Genomic DNA, 17,809 nt, shown 5'->3' on the forward strand with positions numbered 1-17,809 from the left:
CTTTCTTTTTTTTTTTTGTCGTACTAAGGCGATCGGCATTAACGATTCCCTAACTAGGTACAAAATGTTGGAGCCGAGGTTTCTGTATCGCCGAAGCAAAGCTCGTTTGATTGGTATATCTAACCGAAGTGGGCCCCATAGAAGACGAGGATTTAATGGAGTCGATCGGTGACTTTAGCATGAAGAATGTAAGGCAGCGCATGATAATCATTTTGGTTCTGTCCAAAACTGATTTTCTGTTCCCAAAAATAGTTTTGGACCATAAACCCGTTTGGTAACGCAATTCCATTTTTCTATTTCTAGAATAACTTTTTGTTCCAGAACCGATTCTGAACTAGAAATCAGAACAAAAAAAAGTAGGTTTTATATTTCTAGACCAAAAATGAGAATCATTTTTTAAAAAACTCTTTCTTCAAAATACATGTTCATATGGAAGTCACAATCTTTGAGGCGGGAAAAAAAAGTAAAAAATCAAAAATTTCAAAACTTCACAGAATGGTTTAGAATCTGTGGTTACCCACTTTGAGCGAAATTTAAATTTTTTTAGGTGCCGAAAAAAAAAATCAAAAAATCAAAAATTTCAAAATTTCACAAAATGGCTTAAAATAGCTATGGCCACCCACTTTGAGCGAAATTTAATTTTTTTCAGATGCCAAAAAAAATAAAAAATAATAAAAAAATTTAAAATTTAAAAACTTCACAGAATGTCTTAAAATACTTGTGGCCACCCAATTTGAGCGAAATTTAATTTTTTTTAGGTGCGGAAAAAAATTAAAAAAAGCAAAAAATAAAAAATTTCAAAACTTCACAGAATGGCTTAGAATACCTGTTGCCATCCACTTTGAGCGAAATTTAAATTTGTTTAGCTGTCGAAAAAAATAAAAAAATAAAAAATTTCAAAACTTCACAGAATGGCTTAGAATACATGTGGCCACCCACTTTGAGCGAAATTTAATTTTTTTGAGATACCAAAAAAATAAAAATAAGCAAAAAAGAAAAAATTTCAAAACTTCACAGAATGGCTTAAAATATCTGTGGCCACCCACTTTGAGCGAAATTTTATTTTTTTTAGGTGCCTAAAAAATAAAAAAAGCAAAAAATAAAAAATTTTAAAACTTCACAGAATGGGTTAGAATACCTGTGGCCATCCACTTTGAGCGAAATTTAAAATTTTTTAGGTGCCGAAAAAAATAAAAAATTTCAAAACTTCACAGAATTGCTTAGAATACCTGTGGCCACCCACTTTGAGCGAAATTTAATTTTTTTAGGTACCGGAAAAAAATAAAAATAAACAAAAAAGCAAAAATTTCAAAACTTCACAGAATGGCTTAGAATACCTGTGGCCACCAACTTTGAATGAAATTTTATTTTTTTTAGGTGCCGAAAAAAAGAAAAAAAAGCAAAAAATCAAAAATTTCAAAACTTCACAGAATGACTTAAAATATATGTGGTCATCGTCTTTGAGTGAAATTTAATTTTCTTTAGTTGCCGAAAAAAATTAAAAAATCAAAAAAATCAAAAATACCATTTGGGCACCTTAAAAAAATTAAATTTCACTCAAAGTGGGTGGCTAGAGGCATTCTAAGTCATTCTGTGAAGTTTTAAAATTTTTTATTTTTTTATATTTTTTTTTGGCACCTAAAAAAATTTAAATTTCACTCAAAGTGGGTGACCACAGATATTCTAAGTCATTCTATGAAGTTTTGAAATTTTTGATTTTTTGCTTTTTTTTTCACCTCAAAAAATTAAAATTTCACTCAAGGTGGGTGGCCACAGGTATTATAAGCTATTCTATGAAGTTTTGAAATTTTTGAGTTTTTGAATTTTTTTGCGCACCTTAAAAAATTTAAATTTCACTCAAAGTGGTGACCACATGTATTCTAAACTATTCTGTGAAGTTTTGAAATTTTTTATTTTTTGATTTTTTTTGGGCACCTAAAAAAATTTAAATTTCACTTAGGTGGCTACAGGTATTTTAAGCCATTCTATGAAGTTTTGCAATTTTTGATTTTTTAATTTTTTTTGAAAAAATTCAACAAATATCCTATTTTCCAGAAATCTGAATTTTTTTTAAATTTTTGGAAATTGTGATGAATTTTTCTAGAATTTTTCAATTTTTTTTGGATTTTTTGAATTTTTTTGAGATTTTTAGGAATTTTTTGGATTTTCTAATTATTTTTATTACATTTCTAAAAAAATGGATTTTTGTTCCTGGAAATAGAAATTTTGTGCTGTTATCAAACGGGTTTCTGTTCCAGAAATATAAATTTTTTGTCGTTATCAATCGGGTTTCTTTTCTTAGAAACTCATCCTTGAACCAGAAATAGAAAAATCTATTTCTGTTTCAGGAACTCATTCTGGAACAGAATGGTTATCATTCGCTACCTAATTGGCTCGTACATCTACTTGAAAAGTCTATATTATGAGATCAGAATGCAATCTTATATTTTAAAATATGTTGATATCCTCGTCACCCACTTTTTGCTTTGATATTATGTGAAATTTCGTATGTTCATTCATTATTTGATGCGTGATTTATTATTAAAGGTCCTTAGTTGCGTGGACCAACTCATCATCCACCAAACTAAATGTCATGACTTTTAAGAGTAATTTTTGCATAACCTTGCATCACGTAGGAACACATGATAATAATATGAGAAACACTTGTCTACGCCCGCATCGAGCGCAGGCTCAATGTATTCCGACAATTAAATCACAGCAATGTTATATGGAGGCCATGTAATCTGTTGAATTGCACGAGGACCACTCAGCCCAACGGAGCATATCCATTCGAATTCACATGATAATAGTAAGAGAAACGCTTGTCTGCGCCCGCATCGAGTATCTACTAAGCTAAGTCCATCTCAACCATTGGTTAGATGGTCTTGACTATGGACCTCAGCACGCGAATTCCACTTCACCGACGGTGGGTCTGTTTTGCAGCAAGAAGCTTCCCAAGAACATGGATCCTGGACTTGGGGTACAGTCGTGCGATAAGCAGTTGATCCGACGCCTACAAATGGATGTGATAATGGGCTGCACTTAGAGACACTGGAGATAACGAGATAGGAACACAGTCTTTCGCTTTTGAATCGAACTTACGAGAACGCCCATGTCGCATTTCGAGTGACATTTCCATATACTTTCTATTTCACAAAAGAAAAACGTCTTTTGGCTATGATGTGAATTGCGTACGAAGAAGCTGTCCAATTGTCTGGCGTGTGAGAGGAACAGGTGGCGATGGAAATTGGCAAAAGAGACGCGAGACAACAAGAGGCCTTTCGCTTCTTTTCTGGCTTTCGGAGCAAGCAAAGAGTCGGCTTCCGGAGATCTACGTGCGATGCAATGACAATATGAGTTACTTACGTTACGTAAATGGATCATAAATGAATTTATAATGATAAAATAAAAATTAATATGGGTATTAAATAGGTTCACAATTTATTTAGACTCAACTCACATCTGTAAAATACTCTTCACTCTCTCTCGCCCTCGCTCGATCTCGCGCTCACTCACTTACTCCGAGTTTCAATATGAGGTTTCCTAGATTTGATGGAAGTATCTTAGTATTATGGATCGGATATGGGTCAATTTGGATCGGATCATTTTTTATCCGATCTACCCGTTTGACAGGTCTAAGTGTGGGTGAGAGTTACGAGCAAAGACGGTCTCTTTTTGATACTTTTAAGATTTCGGTTTTTCTCTTTTTTTTTTAGATTCATGATGCCGAAAGCCTCTCCCGTTCCACAAATTTCTTCTCCAAATTCGGGTTCATTAGAGTATTTTTTGATCCCACCGAATGAATGGCTATTATAGATACAATTCAGCGGACTTGGGTCCAGGCAAGTATTTCTACGAGCTACTTTTTCAATCCCGAGCTTTCACCCAAACACCAAAATTAGATGAAAAATATCAAAAAGCATCGCCAGGGCACTTATAATCTTATTAATATGTTTTGAAATTGCAATATTATTTTCAGTTGAAACAAATAACTTTCTTATAATGTGTACCTCTTCATTTTTCAAAGATCTTCCCCGAAAATGTTAATTTTACTTTCGGTTAACTAGTTAACATGGCACTAATTTGATAGCCTCCGAGGGTCGTTCCAAAGGTAAATATTCGATGTGTTCTCCTTGCAGATTTGGTTTTGATTAGCAAAATTGCTTGTTTTATCCGGATCGTGTGAACCCACTTTATTTCGGTCATTAAATATTGTGAACCCCACATGGGAACCACATGATCTTATGATTAACATAAATTGGGCTCACTTGCTCTTAGATTCGGGCGCTCTATCCTTGGGTTATCCCCACAATGGTCCGGCTAGAAGGTCGACATTAGATAGCTATCAATTTTTGGCTGACATTTGATAAAGAGTTTGGTAGCCTACCAACTTGATTTTGATTTTTGAATTGATTTTAGGCCGTTTTGGGGCACACCATCAGCATTTTGATTTAGCCCGATGGACCGCACATTCACCACATTAGAATTGTCATTTTCTGGAGGGGAAATTATCCGATTAGTCCTAAATATATTGTACGGATGACAATTCAGTTTTAATTTTTTTCAATTTTGCCGATTTAATCCTAAGCTTTTGCGCTGTGGTCCTTCCAGTAAAATTTCGCTGAAAATCGCTAATGTAACGATGTGCCACATAAGATGACTGGCGATGATTAGACTGCCACGTCAACAATTGCTTGAGAAATTTGACCAAAATGACTATATTGAAATTTCACTAAAAAGTTTATGACTAAATTGGCCAAATTAAAAAATTTAGAATGAATTGGTATCCGTATAATAGATTTAGGCTAAGGGATTTTCATACTAGAGTTTCTGGGCTTGTATTTGGCATACCACCAGGCTCTACCTAGGATAATACCTAAACCTGTTACTTACCAAGCCCTCGCCACCGCCAAAAGTTACTAAAAGTGCTTTAATAAGTTGTTTCAAATCATTATATTGGTTCAACAAAACAAAAAAATCATTATATAGGTAAACAATCATTGGTTTAAACACATCACCCATATTTTTAAGCATAAACCCTTGCATATCATGTAAGTTATGATCGAACATTTACGATAGAGCCTTGTGACTAGCCAACTCATTTTCTCCAGGGTCTCATTTCATATTCTAAAACTCGTTCCCCAACTTTCGGACGCGATTCCCGCGGGTTGGTATCGGTTTTGGACGCTCCTTATTGCCATGAGCCTCTCGATCCTTAATTCCACGTTCTAAGACTTGTAGTTCGTGTTTTGGACGTGTTCTCCATAGTCTCGAGCATTCCCAATGATCCAGACATGCTCCCACAGTATGCCAACTTCTTTGGTCACGTATGCCAAACCGTTTTGTCATGTCTCTGACCTCTATCTTCATCACTTTCATATTTCAAGGATAACATTTGACGAGATAGTAACCGTCCTCGTACTTTTCTCATACTTCCAACTCATTTGGCATCATGCTAGCTGCTTCTGCCACGTGCATACCAACTGTTTCTACTATGTGTCTGCCAACTACTTGTGCCACATGTACATCAATCGCTTCTAGCATATCAATCTTCGTTCCCCTCCTCGATACTAGCCATCCATGGCAAACACGAATTTTGATGCCAACATTGGCCAACACCCATCTCGCACATGCGAATCCTCATATTGGTCAAACCTATGCCACTCACAATCTCACATAATTTTCGTGATATCTTATAGTTTTAAAGTTCTTCTGTTATTGAATATGATCGATGTCTCGCAAAATCAATGTTTCCCATACAATTCAGTGGGCAATACCACCAAGTTTACCACATGGTCAGCTAACTAAGAATCTCATATTCTATGTTTTTTTATGTGTGCTTGCCGTACTCATATTCTATAAGCACGATTGTCATCTTTATCTTATAATATTTTAGTTGCGAATGTACTATATAAGATAATATTGTCGCTGGGGGTTGCTTTCACGACCAAACTCCTATGGAGACCAACGAAGCAAATATGAGATCTTATGCTTCCTAGGTATCTTGAACTAAAAAACCAGCTTGAACTCGTACATGACGTGACAAATTTTGCATAGGGACAAGAGCGACTTATTCACTTGTCTTGATGAATTCCAACGAGGTCATGGTCGTATTGAATAAGTTGTATAGTCTTCGCTTATTCAATTTCCGCAAATAAATCTCGTGAACTAAGCATGCATTGACATGTGACAACCATCTTTACTTCCTTCGAAATTGAATCTTGTTTGCTAATCGAACATAACTCTAGTTAAATGTGTATAGGTAGGACATGTCCTTCTTCTGATAACATATCGTCAGTGTCTACCCGACAAAAAATAAAATCATCTCGAGTGAGCTCATAGTCTAACAAGACGAGAATAGTTATCGTTACAAAAAATTAGGCTTTGAGCATATCGTGCATTAGACTAACAAATGACAATCGAGATAGTTCCAAAGAAAAGTAAGAAAGAAATAGAAAATAAATATAAAATAGATTTATGTAATTTGGTTCGAAACAGTACTTACACCCACGAGGACTATGATCTAGGGAATTACAAGTACCGACAACACAATCTCGCGAGTATTTCCTGACACTAGATTAATCCAAGCAATCCCGAAAAGTGTACTTTCTCAATATTTCATAGTTATTGCAACAAGAAATGTCACAGAGAGAAACCCCAGCACTCCTCTTCAATGTGCTTCCTAATGCACATTAGCGTTTGGTGGAAGATTTCAATGTAGGGATCTCATAATCAACGCAGTTTAGGTAACTACCCTTACTCGACTTCAACTAGTGAGTTGAGCTAAGCTTCTATTAACTGACAAGCAAAATTACAATACTTTTGCTGCACAATTTTGATGTAGCACAGTTACAGTTATACCAAGTAAACTCTAAACTATGTATCATCGCAAAGCTCGTTAAAGGTCTTACCCACTTAATCACTGGGGATTGGCCACCCTTCCCACTTGAAAAGAGGGAGGTTGGGAGTTTGATTCTCCGCCTTCTCAGGGAGGCTGGGGGTAGAGGCGCGCGAGTGAGAAAACGGGGTTTTGAAACATGCACATAGCACATAGTACACATAGTGACTTGTAAAATAGAAATAGGATAAAACCAAATCAAAAAAAGAAAGGTCTTACCCACTTACGCTGGTTTCGAAGCCTAAGAATTAGATTTTCCCAATGTCAACTCTTTACTCAAAACTTCTGCCAAAATATGATCGTTAAACTAAGCTTTCAAATGAATGCGAGATATCTACAAATTCGAGTTCAAAGTTTAGCTTGCATTGATTTTGAAGTTCGAAACTGAACGGATAATAGAAAAGGTAAATCTCATATTTCCCTACAATTCCAGGTGGAGGGAATTAGCCTAAGGCAATTTCAATCGACCAATTTTCCATATAATGCATGGATTCCAAACATGGACATGGCCCAAAATTATATTTAGTTAAGTTTGCAACACATCATTAATCATAGTCCATCGATTCTAACCCATAAATTAAATGTTCGACGCGATAAAATTTGAAATTATTATCCAAGATTTTCAAAACCACATCCTTTTCATCGCCTCATTTAAAACATAGAACATGCTAAAGTAGTAGTAGTTCCACACTCCCCTTCTCTCGATAGCAACGTCATAACTGCCTTTGAATTTTCGATCACAAATTCATAATCCAGAGAGGACCATCCCATGTACGTACGGAAACACCAAAAACATCCGAATCGGGATCCGAATAACGAGCAACATTGTGGAGTCATTCGCCATATTCGATCCAAACGATCGAGGCCTCTTCCCATCCCACGGCCCCAAGTTCATATCCCCATCAAATCCGTCCACAGCCGTCGGATTCCCCAATCCCCTCTCAAGAATATTCCCCCCAACCCGAACATCTTATTCTTGACCTCTCTCCTGCGTCCCATCAGGTGAAAAACACCGGCAAATCACACCAAACGAAGAAGAAGAAGCAGCAGCAGCAGCAGCGAGAGTGATGACCGAAGCGTTGACGCGAGACTACCGAGTCTGCGAGGAGATCGGGCACGGCCGCTTCGGCGTCGTCCGCCGCTGCGAGCCCCTCCTCCGCCCCACCTCCGCCGCCCCCTCCTTCGCCGTCAAGTCCATCGACAAGGCCGCCGCCTCCGGCGACGACCTCGATTCCCACTGCCTCCTCATGGAGCCCAAGGTGCTGTCCCTCCTCCCCCCGCACCCGAACGTCCTCCGCATGCACAATGCCTACGAGGACTCCTCCCACCTCCACCTCGTCCTCGACCTCTGCGACTCCCCCGACCTCCACCGCGCCGTGTCCTCCGCCGGCCCCCTCCCGGAGCCCGACGCCGCCCGGGTCCTCGCCCAGCTGATGCGCGCCGTCGCCCACTGCCACCGCCACGGCGTGGTCCACCGGGACATCAAGCCCGACAACATACTCTTCGACTCCCGGGGCCGGCTGAGGCTCGCGGACTTCGGCTCCGCGGAGGTGATCGGCGGGGGGGAGCCGGCAGGGGCGGCGGCGGCGCTGAGGGGGCTGGTGGGGACGCCGTGCTACGTGGCGCCGGAGGTGGTGTCGGGGAGGGAGTACGGGGAGAAGGTGGACGTGTGGAGCGCCGGGGTGGTGCTGTACGTGATGCTGGCGGGGTTCCCGCCGTTCCACGGGGAGAGCGCGGCGGAGATATTCGGGGCGGTGCTGAGGGCGAACCTGAGGTTCCCGCCGCGGGCCTTCCGGTCGGTGTCGCCGGCGGCGAAGGATCTGCTCAGGAAGATGCTGTGCAGGGACGCTTCCCGAAGGCTCTCCGCCGATCAAGTCCTCAGTGAGTCCCTTCCTGCGTTTTCTCTCAGCCCGTTTAGTCAGAGACTTCTCGTTCTTTGTGTGGGTTTTAACTCTTCAGCGAAGTGAAAAAAACCAATCTTGAAGCTTCCATTTTTGCAGAGACCCACCTTCAATTAGTGATCTTTTAAAGCATCTAAACGGGTAAATCCATGTCATATTCATCAAGCCAGCTTTAAATCTACGACCCATGACGGTTCATCTAATCCTGGCTGCGATCATGAAATCCTTTAACTTTCCCACGTTTGAAACGACGCTTCATGCAGGGCATCCATGGGTGATCAGCTTCGGAGGAGCAGAAGCGACAGATCTCATCATCTAAACTCAAGACAAGACCTTCTACTCTGTGTATAGTCATTCACTGTGCAAAGGCGCCATAAGGGTGTGCAAATTGCAAAGTCGAGATTTGAGTTTCATGGGAAGGAAGCTTCTTGCGATTTTGTCAGACGATTCTCCGGAAGCGACCAAGATCTTTCCCCTGTTTTTTTTCTTCATCTGAGCGGATCGAACGAAGACTTGAACTGCGAAGCGCCGGTGCAGTTTCGGATCGCGCTTGTGGTCGTGATCTGATCTCCGTTCGGTTCTTGTTTTTTTTTTTTTTGTAATCGGGTCGTTCGGATATTCTAAGGATACGAAAGAGATACGATGTAGTTCCGTTCAAGACGCTACTACGTTTGGAGATATTATTGAATTTTTAAATGTGGTTTTATTTTTAAAAAAAAAATTTGCTCTTTGAATATTTCTCTCGAGTAATGAAATAATATATATATCTATAGTTTTTCATTTTTAATGCGCGATAAATATATACTTTTTACCTGCCGGTTTTAGGGCAGTGGGACGAAGACAAAGTTGGACCTTGCGGGCTCCGTACTCCGCTCCGTAGTTATCACCACCTTCCTACTTCCCGGAGAACTTTCCGCCTGGTGTTTTTGCCCACCACCATGAAAGTGATGCCATTCCCATAAGAAGTGAAAAGAAAGTGATGGCCCCTTTCTTTCTAGGAAACTTGTTCGATAAACCTATAACACACCCACTCTATCGGGTTCGGATTGTTAGAAACGACGGAAACTCGCGTGAGATCCGCACATTATTAGATCCGACGGTCAATATTCAGTTAATACATGTGTTATATTGCGATGTGGGAGTATAATGGCACCCCAGTCTACCGTTCCCTCTGAAAAGAAAGTAGTTAACGCGATTGGTTGAATGCTTTTTTAGGACCGTAAAAGGAACTCGCTGCATGCCAATGAGGCATCCGGCCCGGCGGCTGGGAGGTCAGGGTAGGTACGTCAAAGTCCCGGGTTCAAAACCCTGACAAAGCAAAACAAAGGAAGAACGAAACGAACTCGTGGCATTTTTACACACGCTGATTGCAACGAGTAGACCCTTTTCATGGGTGCCTCGGAAGCGTGAGGTTACATCTCCTCCACACTCAAATGAAATTTGGGTAGAACTCACACAAATTGTACGGCCGAAACAACACCCAATCGTTGATTATAGACATCCCGTGGGGTATATAATTTAGCGTTTGGTTCCGATTCAATTCGAATTTATTACAGGAGTCGTGCCGATCAATCTCCAAACGGTGTCTTCCACATTACTCCATGCATATATACGGGATGATTTGCATTTATCTATCAGAACTAATGAGAGAGCTGATAAAAATTCGTTTCAAATAGGCGATATATCGTCATGTAGTTGCGATCGTGCCATAAATATTTTCATTCATGGAATTACCTTTCTCAAGGTTGAATCCATCGTTTCCTATTTATTCTCACTTTTCTCGTATTAGTGAAAATATAATGATGAAGTCTCCCTCATTCCTCCTACTTGCCGTTCATTTGGTACTATAAAATGGACCGGATCCTTTCTATATCCCATCGTACGCAGAACCAGCTTACGTTGTGTCCGGTGTAAAAAAAAAAATAGACTAAGGTATGCTGTTGGACGTAATAATTTTAAGCGATACAAAACGTAAACTTCTTCGACAGCGACATCCGACCTTTGTCTTTAATCATTTCCCTACTAATTTACTATCGCTGCTGTCGTCCTCATCCTCATCATCGTTATTGTTTTCGCTGTACCAGCTAAACGATATATCGGGTCATCAATTAAGAATCCTTTCTAAGGCCGGAGGGTACCTAATCGAGCAATACCATCATAAATCGGTGGGCAAATACCACCATGCTAGGAACAAAAAATTGAGAGATGACCCCATCATCACATGGTCAAGTGACTAGGAATCTCAATACATTATCCTAACCTCCGATTATCAAAGCTATTAAAAAAACGGACACTCATGTGGGGAGTCCAACGAAGCATTCATGGAACCTTCTGTGCCCTAATCGAATATCTTGATCAGAAAAAAATTTCTTTGTGGGTAGGAGCTAAATTGAAACATTAAAGAAAACGACGTCGCAAGTTATTATAATTTCCGGTCATTTTCCGGGTCGATTTGCTGCGTAAGCATAGGCATTAAGTGACAAAATCGCCCCATAAGCATGACCGTGACTAACCCACTTGCCTTGTACACATATTGGTATTATTACTCACGCGTGCACGCTAGATTCTAAAATTCAAGACGACTATAGTCAGACGGTCTTCAGAAGATCTCTGATGTTCGATTCAACTCGGGAGTATTTATGACGTCATATTGTTTTGGACTGTTTGGTGAAGACAAATGCGGAGGCCTGTTTCTCTCTTTCACGGGTGATCATCAACCAACCGTCACATTAGCGGTTAGAACAGTTATGTCTCGTATTGCTGGAGCCGTCCAATAATTTGCATCATTGAGATTATTATAACAATTATTAGTACAGGCATTTTCTGGGAGGCACTAGGTTTTGTCGTGTTTTTGTTTTACTTTTTTCGACATGTTGCTTCGGAAGATAACATAGAGAAATCGAGGTTGTGACCTGACAAAGATACATTGGATTCCTTCTTTATTATTAGGAAATTAAAAAGAAGTTGCCAAATCAAGTTGTAGATCACTAGAGCTTGATTGTAATTTTTTTTATTTTCAAGCGTGAGTAGTGGATTGGTGGGGTCAAGTTCGAACTTGTAGCTTGAGTTTAGATTGGAATTTACTTATTGATGATCAACTCGAGTCGAGTATAGTTTGAACTTTAACATTCGTAGTCGTTCAAATCTCGACCACTGCATGCAAATTGCAAGATGATGGGTCTATAGGTAACCGGCCTTCTATCCCATGCCTCTATATTTAAAAAAAACATAAGAAAAAAAGATGTGGGTTCACGTGTGTCTAAACATATATATGTCCGGTTTGTGTTTCGTATCTAATGGTGGGTTTCTCTTGTTTAATTCGTGATACTTTCGTTTGGCAAAACATACTTAAAAAAATAACGGTGGGATGACCTATCAATAGCGTGAGTGGAACCGAAGAAAATTAGGTAGGAACTTAATTGGCAGGCCTCGTCCGGATTCAAAGTGCGGTTTAACTTATCTTTCTTGGATAGGGACGTAGATTGAAACTGATGGTATCAGCTATCAAGCGTTGGTATTGAATATTGATGGGTCCTTTGCTTTCTCACTCCTTGCATGGCCTGCCTCCTACCAAATTTTCAAATAATCAATCTAGAGAGAGATAGAAAGAGACGCATGGTCTTCTTGGCATGAAATCTTTCCATAGATCATCCTGATCGGGTTGCTATCGTATCGCCTGTCCAAGGACAAAAGTTGGGTGATCATTCATTACGCCTTCTGGTCGCAGCCAAGACGACAAAATGATGCGGGTCGGTCCTGTCGTTCGTGGGAGCTTATCCAGCGGTGACCTTAGAAGACAAAAACCAAGAACGTAGCCCCTTTCTCGAAGAAAACTTGGTCAAGAGTCGAATTGCAAGTTGCAACCATGCGTTGCGGTGGCTTTTCGATAGGTTCAAGTGATCACTTCACCTTGCGGGATGCAGAAAATTGAAGACTGTCGCACTAACACGTGAGATCAGGCGCTGCAGATCTATTTGACTACGCAAACACCGTAATCCGACCGTCCCAGACTTGTTCAAAATGTATCTCGAGCTTCAAGCTTTGGGGTCAATCTCGTATGCGAAAATCCTGAATTAGCATCGTTATCATCGATACACATACAATGTCTAGGAGAAGATTCATCTCTCGTTGTTACTCCAACTATCAACTATCGGGAGGGCACCCACACTACTAGTTGGCGCTTTCGACGTAAATGGCGAGGTCGCACGGTAACTTTCTATTGCGAAGTATCATCTTCATTTCGAAGTTACACATTTGAACCATCTTTTTTCTTGGAAAGGTTCCATTGCCATTTCTTTTAGCATGAATATCTTTGAGAAGATCTACTGCTTAACTTGGCATGAGAATCCACCAACGTGACAAATGAGCTTAGTGTTTGCTGGAATCAGTGATGAATGGTGGCTGGAGATGTTGCATGTCTTTCATTGAGGAAACTATAGTTTCTAGGAGTGCCAGTAATCATCACTAGAAACCTAAAACAAAGCTGATGACAATGTAGCATTTCATTTGCATCAACATCAAGCAAAGTCATATCACTTGCCATCAATATTATATCGCACAACCAATTTTCACTCGAGAAGCAATTTTCACCCGAGCAGCATCACAGCTACAGAAGCTCGCATTCCCCGTAACTTGGGATGTATCGTGGAGCAGCTCCTCGTCAGTCTTCTCAGGCGCCGATTATTTAGAGAGTTAGTTGTTTGTCTTACATATACTTTTAGTGTCGGAGAGATATCGCACATGATCAGAAACTATGGGTCGCAAATAGTAAACAATAGACCATGGCTTTTCTTTCTTTTGCACGAGAGTAAAGCGACCCCTAGTTTGCCCGTTCTCTGATAACTTCGAGATCCATCTCGGTAGGGTCGGTTGCTTGGATCTCGTAATGGATGCCCTCGAGCTCCCTTCGGAACCTGTCCTTGGACGTTGCATACAGCATCTTGGCGCGAATACGAGACACAGAAGGGGACCTAAATGAAAAAGGCAGACTTTTAGTATCGACCGGCAATGTTTATGATATAAATTATGTACATGGCATCATAGAAAGGGTCCAAGACATTAATGACAATTCTGCTCTGACCAGAATCCAAAGGCAAGAATGTCAAAATATTCTGAAAAAGAAAACAGAACAAGGGAAAGATAATTGCCAAAAAAACTGCCGCGAGCACATGTTATTACAGAAAGCATGCATATGGCATCAGATGCATATGCAACACGATAAAACTGCTCAGAAGGCAGTCATTGAAAAATGATCAATGTAGAAACATAATGGATTTTGGCCAATCTAGAAGTGAAACGGTTGAACAGTATTTTCCAGAAGAGAACATAGTAAATCGACTGTAAAAACAGATCGACACTGCCAAACCAAAATAACTACAAATTATGAAGAAATAATTCTGACACCTGAGTAAGCCGCTGTCTAAAAACCTCGACTAAACCAGCTGGTCCTACTATTTGCGGGAACTAATGTGAAATCCCATCTGATTTTGACCAGTGAAGTGAAGTGGTCAAAAATAGGATCGACCGGCATTAACTCGGTTCAACTGTGTCAATCCAGTTCTAACATAAGGAAAACTAGGGGGGGAAAATGGTGGTTTGTGAGGTGGTTTGAACCAATGATGTTCCCCATGATGCACCACACCACATTTCACTAGACCAAGCTCAGCAAGATTTACAGTGCTATTTTTCTAAATAATTTATTCCAGTGGGAGAAAATAATTTCCAAATCAAAAGTGCTTCAAGCAAGGTTTAAACATGGGTGCCCAAGTCTGCCTCCTATGGGTAAATGCGCTTGTGATTTCTGTCTGACCTGGGTTCTGCATATGTTGCCTGTGGCAAACAAAGGTACTTAACATCATCCTAGTACAGTTCGAATTTAGGATGGTTACAGTTCTACATTATACAAAAGTAACACATCTTTATCAGTCTTTCTTAATTTATTACAAGTATATGCACTCTAAAATAAAAATTTTATGCGCAATCCTATTTGGATAAAGAAATGCCTCAAGCAAGGTATGTTAGATTTTCAAGAGAATAAAAATAAAGATATCTTCTCCTCCAAAAGAGCTTCTTTTCCTATTCTTTTCAAAGCCAGACCTAATCAGTGCATAGCTAGACCATTCTAATTCCAAAACCAAGAATAGAACACTTACTTTGAAAAACACTATACATACCAGAGCAAGGCACTATTAACAAACACATCTAACAACAAGAAAAACAACCAAGTATTTTCCCACTAAATAGTTGTTCTCAGACAATTACCCTCTATCTAGTATCAAATCTTCCTTCAATGTACACCGAAGAAAGAGGAAATGGAGTGAAGTCCTTAGTAACTAGCAAAACCTAGGCCACCACAGGGAAGAAATACGGCATTTCAACTGATAACGAACTATTAGCTTGGGAAGGAACCTCCCATTATAACCCCATATCATTGGACAAAGCATTTGACTGGAAACCATAAAATGCTCTATGCTATTCTTCAGAAAGAACACAGATCAGAGAAGCAGAGAGAATCTAAAGGCATTGTGTCACCTACATCCCTCCAACACACAAGAATTGAAGTCTACTCGAAACAAAGAAACATCCTCTTCATTGGAAAGACCCCCCATGCATGCCCCTGTCCGTGCACAGAAGAATGACAACACAAAATAATTGGAACCACCTAAACCAAAATTAAGGAATTCAACCATGCAGCACCATGGATAAAGAGGGGCAAACCCACAAAGGTGATAAGCATGGAGTGCTCCTAGCTTGATAGAGCTGACTGTTATACTTGTGATGCTCATCAAGAAAAAATTGTAATCCGCATGGTTTAGAATCTTTAGATGCATAGGGCAAACCTAAGCTAAAAGTACCACATTTACATATGTCATTCAGCATTTAAAAACATAATCAAGAAAAAGCTAGTATGAGACCCATACAAATCGAGACTAATAAATTATATTAGTTTGACAAGAATGTATCTTACAAAGCAAGCAAGAAAAATTGAATGAGATTACAAACCCAAATAATTTCTTCCACACTCAGAATGTTGTCCAAAAGAAATTTACACCAATTAAGATGCACTGATTCATAAATAATATTTGATTGAGCAAAAAATCTGAAATCTCTAACACCTATGCAGGCACAAAGCAGACCAGCGTATGAGCCAACAAATCCAGACAAGAAAAATGCTTGAGAGACAATTATTTAAATGCTTAGACAACCCACGCAGGAATGAACATGTGCATAAATTTTCAGCACTTTCAGTCCAAAAAACAAATGACCTAAGACCATGTATTGTGATTGTGGCACAGGGAAAAGGCTGGAAGGGTAATGCAGTGAATGCACGGTCATGGAAGTAGGTCATCCATGACATTTCAAATAAGCAGCTGGAAGAAACTCACCACGCAATGAAAAAGATCTTGCTCTTTTGACAGTTTTCAGAAGTTACAAAGTCAAAGTCATAGACAGCATATCGGCAGTCATTCTCTGGCAAAGAGGAGGTGAAATCTTCATAGCTTTCAGCTGGACCCCCAGTCTTCTCAACCACAACCTCTTTTTTCTTCTCATCGATCTTAAAAATCACATAGCGGTGAACCTTCTTCCTCTGCAGTTCCAGATAAGTTGTCTTGCTGTGTTCAGCAACACCCATTCCAGACGAAGCATTTGTCTGATCAACACAAATTATTAGTTTTTCCCCTCTTCAATAGCCATCTAACAAAAACTCCGTACAAGATACCGAAATATCTTCCTTATAATCCTAACAAGACCACGATCCTGAAAGATAAGTCCAAACCAATGTACATGCAAATGCATAGAAATCGTCTTACTGATGGTTCTAGCAGCAACCGTCACGGCTTTCACAGCATCTTTTTTCAGCTTTTACAGAGTTCACGCAGACAAAGTGAACAAGAACATTATAACCTAACGATAATGAGATAAACAGCGCAAGAGCCCCTCGATTTAAAGACACCTTCCATGCTACCCAAAGGGAATCTCTTCTTCTGAAAAAAGAAGGCTATTCCAAGCTAAAACGATTTTTCCCAACAAAGTTCAGAAGCCGACTGACACTCCCAGACTCAAATCAACAAGATCAGGACACAGCCCGGCAAAGTCATGCTCCACGGGATCGTAGCACAAGTCCAAACCAAAGCAAAACCCAAGACAAAACGAAACAAAGAGCAGCTTACAAATTTAAAGAACCAAACGAACTAGATCTAACAAGAGAAACCAACATAGCGAAGAGAGCAAGGCATGCATAATCAAAAGAATCGGCGAAAACAGAGAGCTTACCCCTCTGAACGACATGGCTGCTCCTACCACACTGTAGCTAGAGAGAGAGAGAGAGAGAGAGAGAGTCGGGGGGGGGGCGGGGCAGGGAGCGTATGGAGGAAAAATGGGGAGGAAAATCAGCAACTGGGAAGAGGAGAAATTATCGAAAGGAAGGATTTTTTTCGATCATCATCAACCAACTGGAAAACAAGAAAAGGCGAAAGAGATATATTCGTTGGACGGTGGTGGGTGGTGGTGGTGTGCAGGTGAGGAAAGGGGAGAAGCGCGAGATTCGAGTTTTTTCAAAGGAAAAGGAGAGGGTACGACCTGTCGTGTCGTGTCGACATTCTTTTCGGGGACAAATGTAAGGCAGGGTGCGTATCCAGTGCGGTCGGACCAGAATCGCCGGTTCAGCCTAAGCCGTTGGATCGATCTCTTGCATCGGAAGAGATGATGGAGTTTTTTTTTTTTATTGGTAGAATGGATGAGTTGGAGTTTTTTTTTTTTTTTGTCGAAGATGAGTTGGAGTTGAAATGAGTAAAAGTTCTTGTTGTATTGTTGTGGGAGCAATTTGACGTGGAAATTTGCGATTGGTTGGCATCAAATTCTGAAAAGAAGTTCATGATTAGGGACAAATAAAAAGGACACATGAAAATTAAATTTGTATTCCGGCCAGCTTAATCTCCATGATCGGCGTAATTGGTTCAAATTCACCTGCTTAGATCAAAGGCCCGAAACTAACCGATTAATGGTGGTT

At 40.1% G+C, this 17,809-nt stretch overlaps 2 protein-coding genes across 3 annotated transcripts; one reads left to right on the plus strand and one right to left on the minus strand.

Moving 5' to 3' along the window:
• Positions 1 to 7,937: 7,937 nt before the first annotated feature.
• LOC115688944 (phosphoenolpyruvate carboxylase kinase 2-like) lies at positions 7,938 to 9,237 on the plus strand. Of its 2 annotated transcripts, XM_030614906.2 has the most exons (3): positions 7,938 to 8,779; positions 8,899 to 8,940; positions 9,063 to 9,237. In XM_030614906.2, exons 1-2 carry the CDS (start codon positions 7,966 to 7,968, stop codon positions 8,925 to 8,927), a joined length of 843 nt encoding a protein of 280 aa, XP_030470766.1. In that variant the 5' UTR covers positions 7,938 to 7,965; the 3' UTR covers positions 8,928 to 8,940; positions 9,063 to 9,237. The 2 variants fall into 2 exon arrangements, with proteins under 2 accessions (XP_030470766.1, XP_030470765.1); XM_030614905.2 differs by lacking the exon at positions 8,899 to 8,940 and having other exon boundaries at positions 7,940 to 8,779.
• A 4,035-nt stretch (positions 9,238 to 13,272) lies between these two features.
• LOC115688957 (actin-depolymerizing factor) lies at positions 13,273 to 17,323 on the minus strand. Its single transcript, XM_030614923.2, has 3 exons — positions 17,074 to 17,323; positions 16,185 to 16,450; positions 13,273 to 13,769 (listed from the first exon to the last, which is right to left on the minus strand). Exons 1-3 carry the CDS (start codon positions 17,086 to 17,088, stop codon positions 13,619 to 13,621), a joined length of 432 nt encoding a protein of 143 aa, XP_030470783.1. The 5' UTR covers positions 17,089 to 17,323; the 3' UTR covers positions 13,273 to 13,618.
• Positions 17,324 to 17,809: the final 486 nt, after the last annotated feature.

The sequence above is a fragment of the Syzygium oleosum genome, unplaced genomic scaffold (genome assembly GCF_021117445.2).
Source record: "Syzygium oleosum isolate NSW1041296 unplaced genomic scaffold, Sole_v2.1 Sole_v2.01, whole genome shotgun sequence".
In the NCBI taxonomy this organism is placed as follows: domain Eukaryota; kingdom Viridiplantae; phylum Streptophyta; class Magnoliopsida; order Myrtales; family Myrtaceae; genus Syzygium; species Syzygium oleosum.

Coding starts and splice junctions, on each gene's coding strand:
- LOC115688957 (XM_030614923.2), bottom strand. Junction 13,770..16,184: donor AAGATCTTTTTCATTGCGTG/GTGAGTTTCTTC, acceptor TTTTTCATTTAG/GTCCCCTTCTGTGTCTCGTA.
- LOC115688944 (XM_030614905.2), top strand. CDS start 7,966: ATGACCGAAGCGTTGACGCGAGACTACCGAGTCTGCGAGGAGATCGGG. Junction 8,780..9,062: donor CTCCGCCGATCAAGTCCTCA/GTGAGTCCCTTC, acceptor CGCTTCATGCAG/GGCATCCATGGGTGATCAGC.